Source organism: Neovison vison, chromosome 13 (genome assembly GCF_020171115.1).
Source record: "Neovison vison isolate M4711 chromosome 13, ASM_NN_V1, whole genome shotgun sequence".
NCBI lineage: Eukaryota > Metazoa > Chordata > Mammalia > Carnivora > Mustelidae > Neogale > Neogale vison.
This window is the reverse complement of record NC_058103.1, coordinates 113,272,788-113,284,551: the sequence shown is the minus strand read 5'-3', so window position 1 is coordinate 113,284,551 and position 11,764 is coordinate 113,272,788. Positions and strand designations below refer to the sequence as shown.

Sequence of the window (11,764 nt, the reverse complement as noted above, 5' to 3'; positions counted from 1 at the left end):
TCTAAAAGAAATCTTTAAAAATTATTTCAGCCTGACCCCTCTTCATATGGCCCTACGAAGATGGCGTATGCTTTATTACGGACTCAACAGTTTAAAAATACATAGCCCATCTGAGGCAGTGTTAGGTTGTTTGCCCGACCATAAAATTAACATATATAGAATATAAGAGTTGAACTGATCGGGAAAAACTCAGTAACATACCCATCTAATTTAAAAACAAAACAAAACAAAACTGGGGTGCCTGGGTAGCTCAGTGGGTTAAGTCTCTGCCTTCAGCTCAGGTCATGATCTCAGGGTCCTGGGATCAAGCCCCACATCAGGCTCTATGTTCAGCAGGGAGCCTGCTTCCCCCCCACCCCTGCCTGCCTTTCTACTTACTTGTGATCTCTCTCTGTCAAATAAATATATAAAATCTTAAAAAAAAGAAACTTGCTGATGAAACAAAATATATTTTATTTCAACTGTAACCAGCACAAGGCAGCTGAGGAAGGCCATGGAGTTGTACTGGGACTGCTGAGCACCAGCCGCTAAAGCACGCCCCAGCTGGTCGGGACTGCCTTTAGCACACGAGCCCCTGCCGCATCTGTATGATCTGGAGTAAGGCCGCCTGCACGTCTTCATCCATGTGACCCTGGAGAGAAAGAAGAAAGGCAGAAATATTTTATGTCATCCTCACGGACACAAGAATTCTAAAGCCTGAGGCTTTGAAACAGGGCCTAAGTGATTGGGATTCACCAAATGCTAAAGCCTCATCATTGCAGATATTCTAAAGGATTTCCTGGAAGGAGGGCAGAGCTGTGTGATGGAAAGAAAGAAAGTCAGCTTAAAAGTAGTAGAAACCAGCTGCTCTCAACACTTATTATCAGAAGACAGATGGACAAACTTCTCTCCTTCTCTTTTTTTAACAATGGCTCAGATAATAGGGGCAGCATGAATTGTAGATAAGCAAAGTCAGCTACAAGTTAAATTTTTTTCCTGCTCCTGCTGAGAAATGTTTTTGTAATTAGAAAAGTAGTTAATGAAAAAGACCCCATACTCATATTCTTATCCTAAGTAGGATCACATGTATGATTTTCCAATTTGCCCTTTCACCTAATGTCACAAAGTCTTTCCCTAATTATTTTAAGTTATTGGATAATGACACTTACGGATATATCACCATTTCTTTACTTGGTCCTACAGTGATGCCCATTTAAGGTGTCGCCCATCTTTATAGGCAGATTCCTAATTGCCTGTTCAAAAAGCAGGCTCAATTGCTAATTTTGCTAAGCACTACAAAACTTCCCCTACAGGCGTTGTAACAATTTACACTCCCACCAACAGGGTATAAATGCCAATTTCCCAGACACCTTGGCCAACACTCCAGACGATCATCTTGTTTAGTATTTGCCAATCCCCTCGGTGAAAAATGGTACCTCCTTTGCTTATTCGCATTTCTCCATTATCGACAAGGTTGAGATCTTTTTTTATATGTATGTTAGCCATTTATATTTAGGAAGAAACACTTTGAACTTAAAAAGATGGCAAGAGGTTGATTAAATGCGAGTCAATATGGTAAGCTTACAACACCCTCTTCCCCTTTTTCTTTGCTTGAACACTTGAACAGGTTTTAGCATAACACTTCCTATTAATATAAAAAGTTATGCTTCCAAAATCTGTTTCTATAACAGCAGGATGTTTAAATTTCAAACATTAGCCATAGTTGACTAAACTGAATTTCTTAGTTAACTTTATGATGCCAGAAGGCAAGACTATTTCAGATGCCAGTTGTTTTTGTTATGTTTCATTAGAAGTCAGTAGAATTTCAACTTTTGGAAGCAGACATTAGACAAAGTTGAAAGGCTCGCTAGTTTGCAGTGTCTCTCGGCGAAGGCACACTCTTCCTCTTCTGGACAATATCAGACCTGAATGAGTTCCTCATCCTCTCTGATACACATCTTCGACACTTTTCTACCCTCTCCCTCCTAAAGATCCCATTCCGCTGTCCGTCAACTGTCCTCTCTAACAACCGCAATATACAGTTCACCCTTAAACAACAGGAGTTTGAACCATGGGTCCATACAGACACAGATTTTTTTTTATTAATATCATATGGTATATGATATTAATACAAAATACATGTATTTTCTCTTTATGATTTTCTTTTCTTTCTTTTTTTTTTTAAATCAGAGAGAGAGAGGGAGAGAGGGCGAGCAAGCACAGGCAGACAGAGTGGCAGGCAGATGCAGAGGGAGAAGCAGGCTCCCTGCCAAGCAAGGAGCCCAATGTGGGACTCGATCCCAGGACCATGGGATCATGACCTGCGCCAAAGGCAGCCGCCCAACCAACTGAGCCACCCAGGCATCCCTCTTTATGATTTTCTTAATAATATTTTTTTCTCCAGCTGACTTTATTATAATATAGTATATAATAAGTATATAATAAATATAACATAGCAAATGTGTATTAATTGAATCGACTACTTATATTATTGGGGAGGTTTCCAGTCAACAATAAACTATTAATAGCTAAGTTTTTGGAGGGATCAAAAGTTATATGCGGAGTTTTCGACCTTGCAGGGTTGGCTCCCCTGCTCCCACTGTCCACGCATCAATGGTACCGTAAAATCTCAGCTCATCTTCTAGCTCCACAAAAGAAAGTAGCCAATCATACCATAATCCATTCTTTTCCTTTTGTTACCCCTTTATCTCCTATAGAAAAGGAAGGCTTTTTGGTTTTAAGAATTTGACACTGTAAAGTTTCTTCCTTTTTATTATTTCACCTGGTTCCTTTTATTAAAAAATGACCTTCTTGGAAGCTTTCTCTCATCTCAACACCTCTTTAAAACAAACAAACAAATAAACAAAAAAACCGTGTGGACTGACACTTCAAATTCTAAACAAGTCCCATTATATCTCACCCGCCATTCTAACATTGTCTCTTTTAATATGTCTTCCTCAAAAATCTATTCTGAGAATTTTGGAGATGCTGATCACAGGATTTCTACAGAGCATTAAGTATGGCACTCTTCATATGTCAAACATTTTCTTATTCTTCTAAAAAAAAGCTTTCTCATTATACCCCCAAAGAAGGGAATTCTTAATCTTACGCTTCACTGAGTTTAAGCCTCAATAAATAAATGTTATTGGTAATCTCCTACTGGAACCAATTTTTTCCTTACATTCTTACAATTTTGTGCACACTTTGTCATTTTTGCACTTTTATAGAACTACATGTCCAAGAAATACTCCCGAGAAACAGTGAAGTCCTTCCCACTCTCTTGAGCTGAGAGCCAGGTACGGCTGTCAAGACGCTATCTCCAGCTAGCAGTGCCATGAGCATGGGCCGCCATCAGATGCTGCCAAATGGTCTATAAAATGAATGACAAGCAGATGGAGAGAACACGAAATTGAAGATGTTGTGTTACCATATAGCTTTGTAAATTTTGCTGGGAGATACATAAGCCATGATTAAAAGAAACACTATTATTTTTAAATAAGCATATGGGGGCGCCTGGGTGGCTCAGTGGGTTAAGCCACAGCCTTCGGCTCAGGTCATGATCTCAGGGTCCTGGGATCGAGTCCCGCATCGGGATCTCTGCTCAGCAGGGAGCCTGCTTCCCTTCCTCTCTCTCTGCCTGCTTCTCTGCCTACTTGTGATCTCTCTCTGTCAAATAAATAAATAAAATCTTTAAATAAATAAATAAATAAATAAGCATATGGGGCACAACTACTTTACACATCAATGACTTTCTCATAAATGTACTTGCAAATAAAAAATGGTCTTCTCCAAAATGGGATCGAGGAGTGCGGCTGTGCTGAGCACCAGATGACGTATGGAACTACTTAATCACTCTATTGTACATCTGACACTAATACAGCACTGCATGTTAATGACACCAGAATTTTTAAAAAATAAAATGGAAAGGACTCTTAGGATGAAAATAAAAACAAAATGAAATCTTTTCCAAAGGAGGAAGAGTATTCTTTTTTTTTTTTTACCTGTGCAGCACTAAGAAGATGTGTCCGGTAAATTGCAATCACCTCTTGGTGCTGTCTGTCAGCATCCTAGAAATGTGAAAAGACAGACAGGTCAGAGCATCAGCATTCACATTTTCAAACACAGAGAGGCTTGTGGGAATGCCACCTTCAGGCTTGACACTACATACCAGTAGTGCGCTCCCACCATGTTATGCTCCTGCCACACCTTGTAACAAATCACCTTGGGCCCCATGATGCAAAACCTTGTAGCATAACAGTAATATGGACTTTCCTAATCAATGTGTGGGAACCTAGTGAAAGCAATGCCACTTGTCCTCCGTACCAGGAAATCACTGCCTTAGTTGACATCTCATGCCACAAGATCATCCAGATACCTACTAACTTCTACTTTGGATTATTACAAAAGCTTCCCATTTTGTCTCCCTGCCTCTAAATTTTATTTCTTTTAATGCTCCTGAAATTAAGGTAGCTCTTTGCTCATATCACTTTTGGCTCAAAAACCTCAGGAGAAACTTCATTCCATATAAAAGAGAACCCAAACTCATCCACTTGCTTCTCAACAGGCTTGGCAGTTTTACCACAAACATAACTCTGGTGACCAGCCAGGCTGAGCAGCCTCTCACTGCCTCATGGTATGCCCCTCGCAATCCACTCCACACCCTCCTTCCTACAATTTTCCTTGCCTGGAAGATTCTTTATGTTCCATTCACCTACCAAAATGCCATCTACCTTACAGGTTCAGGCCAGTTGTTCCCTTCCTCTTTGACTAGCTCCCACCACCACACCAGGGATCCTTCCTTCCTATGAATTCATAACCACTTAGAATCTGGGATCTTATTCTCAATTCTATATTTGATATTTTGGGGTTTGTTATTTTACTTTTCGTGAATCTGTGTTTTGCCTCTCTAACTCTCCAGAACTCCCTGGGACAAAAACTATGTACTTTCTCTCTCCCTGACAGTGTTTAGCGCAGTGTCATGAACATACTGAATAATAAACCAGTATTTCCAATTATTGAAGGGACTACCATATCCTTTCAATAAGATCCAAATCAGTATTTATTACCATTAATTTGTAGGCCAGGGGTGTTAATAAAATGAACCCTTAAGAAACAGCTTTCTTCTATTCAAAAGCAACTCCTAACCAATTCTTATAAAATCAGAAATTATTAGCAACAATTTACATTTGAGCGGGCTACATTTTCCTTAGCATTTCCATGCACATTATATTATCTCATCTGATTAAAAAAAGAAAACAAATAAGTAATCAGTTCTTATTAGCCTATTTTATGGATAAGGAGGCCAAGGATGAAGGGGAATGTTTCATTTCACTCACTTTTAAGTGGCAGAGTTTAGAACAAGCTCCTATCTTCACAGTTTCTCAATTCACTTGCTTTCTTTCCCATAGAAAGGAGATACATATATGGATATATATATATTTCCAGATGTCTTCTTTTAATATATAAGGTTTAAAACCAGAGGGATGCCTACCTTTATTTGTAAGTGTAAAATATCATACTCCTTTAGTTGAGTGGACCAGTATTTTAGAGACTGTGCTGCAGTTAGAAAGATACCAGATTTGGAGTCAGCCAGTCCCAGGATTAAATTCTAGCTGAATGTCCCTAGGCCTCAAGTATTTTCATCTTTGCTTCTTTAAAAATAAAATGGAGGGGGTGTGTGTGTGGGGAATAAAACACTGTAGGGCTGTGATAAAGATCAAGGTCAAAGTATGTAAAGTGTTCAGGGCCATGCCTGGCATATCAAAGGCAGCACATCTACTACTAGTACAAGTAACTCTGAGCAAACGTGATTATCTTCCTGGACCTGAGCATAGCCACAAATTAATGTGCCTTCTAAATAAACTTTTACCAACTAACGTGAACCCACACATGCGGGCATGAAGGCTCCAAGGGCAGGCTACTCACAGCCAGCTGCTGCTGCAGGGACTTCACTTGCTGCTGCAGGGTGTCGACCAGCTGGCTCTGCCTCTTGCTGGGGCCCCCGCTTGGGGATGTGAGCTGTGAAAGGCCACTGAGTGCCTGCTTGAGTCTTTCCACGTCATTGAGCAGTTCTGTTATCTTATAAAGAAAGAAAAAAGGCATGAGAGAAACCTGTATTATTCACTTATTCGATTCTAATGAACACCTTTACACAAAAATCCCTCCTTGAGGCACACAATTTATCTTTATAGACCAGAAAATTGAGGAATGGATATTGTCAATATTATGATCAATAGTACATAAACTATATAGGTTTTTTCATTAAATTCCTCTCAATATATTCCTTATAAAAGCATTACCAAATTGAGAATAAATATATATCCTAAGATTGGACTGTGACCTCAGTCTTTTTATTCTTAGATAATACTTAAGTACTTATGAAAGTCTACAGATTATCTTCTAGGTCCTCTGAATAGGAACTTATGGGGCACTGCCTCCAACAAAGTTTGAAAAGACAGCATGGCTCATTTAAGTCCAGCACTAACTCATGTCCCTGGTTTGTGTCAAGAACATATGATTTTAGACTACTTCATCTTAAGAAGGGGGAAAAAAATCAGGAGGCTCTTCCGACCAGTGGAGAGAGCAAAGGCTTTATTTAAGATCAGCCTGATCTGGGGGCGCCTGGGTGGCTCAGTGGGTTAACCGCTGCCTTCGGCTCAGGTCATGATCTCAGGGTCCTGGAATCGAGTCCCACATCGGGCTCTCTGCTCAGCAGGGAGCCTGCTTCCTCCTCTCTCTCTCTCTGCTTGCCTCTTTGCCTACTTGTATCTCTCTCTGTCAAATAAATAAATAAAATCTTTAAAAAAAAAAAAAAAGATCAGCCTGATCTGTTAGTGATTAGCTGTGTGAGTTTGGTCAATTTCCTTTCTTTCTCTGAGCTTTAGCTCCTTTATCAATGAAAGGGGAGAAGTTCTTTCATAGTTAAGAAAATCAAATGCAATCATAAATACATGCCTGGTATGTAGTATAAGCTCAATTAAGTGGCAAAAATGTTAAATAGTTATTAAAAACTTGCTCTTGTAATTATTCAATGTTACATTTGTAACATCCTTCTGAATAAGCAGAGAGCATTTAAATTCTGGGCCATCAGAGCAGATGGGTCAGGTTAGTACTGGCACTTCTCCAAGGAGGTGGGCTGGGATCTGTCTGCTCTCAGGTGTCACTGTACCCCTAGAACTCACCACGGCACCCTGCACATAGAAGGCATTCAATAGTTATTTACTGAACTGATAAAAATGCACCCAAATGCACTCTGATTTCTCATCTTCACAATATACACTTTACGCCAACTACCAGTTTCAAAAATATTGTTGGGCACCTGTTCTGTAGATTGTAGCATGAGGAATGAAAGAAGAAAAGGTAAGTTACAAACCTGAGCTTATAAGCTGGTTGAGACGATCAAGCACATAACTCAGTAATCGAGACATTAGAAATGGATGGCAGCACTAACAGAAACCATGCATTTTGGGAGAGGAACAGTTTACTGGAGGCTAGACAGGACAGTGAAGGCTTCAGGAAGGAGGACACACGTTGAAGTGGGCATGAAGGAATGTACAGGACTTAACTCAGCAGGCACGAGGGGCAGGGCATTCTAGGTGAGGAGACCAGGGTGTGGAAAGACATGAGGACAGACTGTGCAAGGAACTGGAGGGCTCAGTTATTGGTATGAGTGAGTGCCAAGATCAAGTCTGGGGTGCTCCCCCATGTCCTTCGTTTCTTGGAGCCCTGAAACAGCTTTCTTCCTCCTCTCTCTCATCACCCTTCCATATCCTAAAACCCATTGCACTGACCACTCGCTTATGAAGTCCAGGAATCTTGAGTCTCCCCATCTCTCCTCAATTCTTGGCTCTACGAGTTGAGGAAACCAAAGGAGAAAAGCTTTGCCTGTATAACTTGACTTTTCTTTCAATCCTAAATTTCTTTGCACACCAGCAGTCTAACCGGAAAGGTGGCATTTAGTGGTCCCGTAGTGAATGCTTTTGTAACCCCGTCCCGTGAGATGCTGCAGTAAAGGGCCCTGTCCCACTCCGGCAGCTCTGCCCTGGGGTCTGCCAACACCAAGCCATGCACACACCTCATAGCCTACCTTATTATCTTTCGCTTCAATCTGTTTGGCAGATTCCTGTATTCTTTTCTGTAACTCTGCGATTGTGGTCAAGGACTTATCGCACCGCTCCTGCTGATCCTTGATTTCTTGCTCGATGCTGAAATGCAGTAATTCCTTCTCATCTTTGGCACAAAGTTGCTTCTTTTGGGCCTGCAGCACCTCCTCGCAGGCTTCCTCGTACTTTCTATTCAGATTGGCCAGTTTTTCATTGAGGCTGGAAATCTGGGTCTCCAAGTCACTTTTTGTTGCTTTGTATTTAGACAAATCTACCACCTCTCTTGTCTCTAGCTTTTTTAATGCTTGTTTAGTGTTCTGAACCTCAGACTGGAGTTTGGAGACCTCTTCCGTTTTGTTTTGGCTCTCCTCTTCCTTCTCCCTCAGGCTGGCCTTCATGATGCCCACTTCCTTCTCAAATGCTTCCTTAATCCGCAAATGCTCTACCAGGGGCACTGAAGAGTTCTTTTGGTTCTCCAGCAGCTGACGCAGATTGGCCACCGTCTGCTGCTCTTTCTCGTAACACCTCTGCTTAATCTTCAGTTCCTCCCTCAGATGCTCGATGGTGCCGTTAAGAGATTTTTTCAGGGCCTCAACCTGCTCCAGGGGAACATGCTGCTTCTGCAGAAGGGTCTGGGCCGTAAGAAGCTCCGAAGCCTGTCTGGTATTCTCGTCCACCAGCTTCTCCTTCTCAGTCTTCACCTCCGTGTACTTCTGTAACAGGTCTTTCAACTGTTTGTTTAGCTCTTCTGCTTTCCTGTTCAGTGCTCTCTCTGTGTCATGAGAGTTCTCAACAAGAACGTTCTTATCCTTTAAATCCTTCTGAAGAGCACAAATCTCCTTCTTCAGCTTGTCATTCTCGTGCTTGCACTTCTTGGCCTCTTCTTCCCTGACGTGGTATTTTTGCGTCTGCTCTGAGAGCTGTTCTTTTAGTTCTTTCTCTGCTGCTTTAAATTTTCTCTCACACTCTTCGAAGCTGACGATTGGAGCATATTTGAGCTTAATGCATTCCTGTATCGTGTCAAGTTCCTTCTTCTGGGCTTCGATTTCGGCATGCAGGGTCACAATCTCGTCTTGGCCCTTTCTGTAGTTGGCCAGTATTTCCGCGCTGTCATCCTGTACTCTCTGCAGGCTCTGGTTTACGGCACTCATCTTCTCCTCATGCTCTCGGAGGCTGATGTACTCGGCTTTTATTTGGCTCTGAGTGTTCTCCAGGTTTCTTCTGAGGATTTCATTCTCACCTTTAGTTTTTACAAATTCCTGATTGAGATCTTCGAGCTTTTTCTTCATGTCTAGTAAGTCTCTGTTGGCCTTATCCACTGTGCCATTCAACGCGGTTTTCACCTCCTCATGGGTTTTAGCCGGCACATACTGGGTACTCAGGGTCTTTTTCAGGTTAGTGTTTTCAGACACGAGTGCATTTATTTTCTCTCGGTCTTCGCCGCTCCTCTTATTCAGTTCGGACAGCTGTTGTTTGAGGTCAGCGACACTGGATTTCAGAGCCGAGACCTCTTTTTGGTGCTTCTCGGGAGGCACGAACACGGTTTCCAGGCGGCTAACATTCTTACTTAAACTGTCATTTTCCATCAGCAACTTCTCCATTTCCAGCTTCCTGTCTGCATATTTTTGTGTTACATCTAAAAGCTGTTTCTTCAGCTCATCAACAGTGATATCATGTGACTTTTTCATCTCTTCGCTGACTTGTAGAGGAACATAATGACTTTTCATTTCACTTGTTAAGTTCTGGACTTGCTGGTTGAGGGCCTTGTTCTCCACATAAACCTTTTCAATGTCCCTTTGCAACGTCTGATTTTTCGACGTGAGTTCGGTGACCTTCTTCGCCAGCTCTCCCGCTCTCTGCTCCAGTCTGCTTCTGAGCTGCTCGTGCTCCTCTGGCTTGATGTGCTGAGCAAGTTTGGCCTTACAATTCTCAAGCTCTCTCTTCAACTGTCTGATTTCTGTAAGTGACTTTTCATACTCTCTTTCTGCCTCTCCTATTTTTTTCACCTTCTCGTTTACTTCGCTTGACAACAAGCTCTTCATGCTTTCAAATTTTTCCATCGGAACCGAGAGGGCCAACTTGGCTAAGAGTTCTTTCACCTGGCCTTCTGCCTCGGCGACCCTCCTTCCTTTCTGGTCTCGCTCCGTTTCACACGTACTGAGTTCCTTCTGTAAGCGCTTATTCTCTTCCATCAGCCTGCCTTCGTCCCTCCTCAACTGTTCCACTACCAGCTCATTTTGTTTGATTTGGTTTCGCAATTTCCCCACTTCCGCGGATGCGCCCTCGTACTTCGCCTTCATGTCCTTCAGCTGGTCCTTCAGCCCCTCTGTCAGCCTGTGGCTCCCTGTGGCTCCTTCACTTGTCAGGTGCTCCTTAAGGGCAAGAAAGTGCGTCTGCATCTGTTTTACTTTACCTTCGGAGTCATACATTCTCTTCTGCACGTCCTTCAAGGCGTCTTCCAACTGCTTTATCTGTTCATCGGAGTCCGCCTTGACCCGTTCGCACTCCAGCGCTAACGCCTTGCACTCGGCCGCCTTGTGCGCCAGCTCGTTCTGCAGCTTGACGCGGTCTTGTTTTGCCGATTCACAGAAAGTTCTCATTGCCTCTAACTCTTTCTTTAAAATGTCATTTTCAGAATATGAGGTTTGATTGGTTAATGACAGCTCCAGTGGTCTTAACATGGACCTGCTCTGCATGTAGGCTGGGACCCCTGGGGAAGTACACTGAAAAAGGAAACCAAAAAAAAGATACTAATCACAAAAGCCTAAAGAAGACAACGACTTAACTGCCAAACTTACAAAGTTCCTACATCATCAGCAGTCAAGGGGTTTTCAGACCAGCACCCTGGAAAACTACAGTAGTGATTCTGGGTATGAGTCCCTTCATATGCTCTCAAGCAGTGATACTTAGAGAGTCTGTTCATTTTAAGTATTTCTGGCAAAACAAAGAAGGTAAATAGTTGTGACCCCTGGGGACTACTTCCTCTTCCTTTCTCCATACACAGTAACTACCCACAAGTAATAACAACTTTATCAAAACTCATTATTATTTCTATGCTTTATGGCACATAATGTGCTTAGAACTTCCAATTCTGAACAAAGTCATCAGAACCCTCGAATCAAAACAAGTATTACAATTTTAAATCTGCAAATTATTTCACAGAATGATACATTATATAACTTCTAATAAGATATATAATTTCTGAATAACCTTGTTAACTCCAATGTAATGTTCTCTAAGTTATAAAAATACCACCAAAATAAGCAGCACAGCTAGTATGAGTTGTCAAGAGAATATTAGCTTACAAAAATGAAACCAAGTTTTCTTCGGTCAAGTAGGGTGAATGAGAACTTAGCATATGATCTTAGTACAAAATCTGACTGACATCTCATTCCCTCCACTAAGAGTTGACACAAAAAAGTATAATTAAACTTCTCATGAAATAGTTCATAAACAGAACATATAAGCACGAAACACTAAATTCAACAATTTTATTTTTTCCCATACAGCCTATCACAGTAAGGGCCCCTTATAGGTACTAACTCATTGATAAAACCTATGTGCTGTGCACACATTCCACTATTTTAATAAGCAGGTTTCACTGTTGTTTAGTTAAATCTATACTGCCTTCCCCAGGATCAAGAAAGAAAATTAACAACATGGAAGAATTTCCCAGCCTCTCT

At 41.6% G+C, this 11,764-nt stretch overlaps 1 protein-coding gene across 2 annotated transcripts in view; it reads right to left on the bottom strand.

Annotated features, from left to right (window-relative positions):
- Positions 1 to 433: 433 nt before the first annotated feature.
- Positions 434 to 11,764, bottom strand: part of UACA (uveal autoantigen with coiled-coil domains and ankyrin repeats) — an 88,303-nt gene continuing 76,972 nt past the window's right edge. For both annotated transcript variants that reach the window (XM_044231572.1, XM_044231573.1), the window contains exons 16-19: positions 8,066 to 10,804; positions 5,905 to 6,057; positions 3,981 to 4,046; positions 434 to 631 (exon numbers count right to left, since the gene is read on the bottom strand). In XM_044231572.1, the coding sequence (XP_044087507.1) occupies positions 560 to 631; positions 3,981 to 4,046; positions 5,905 to 6,057; positions 8,066 to 10,804 (3,030 nt within the window). In that variant the 3' untranslated portion in view covers positions 434 to 559. The remainder of the gene's footprint in view (positions 632 to 3,980; positions 4,047 to 5,904; positions 6,058 to 8,065; positions 10,805 to 11,764) is intronic.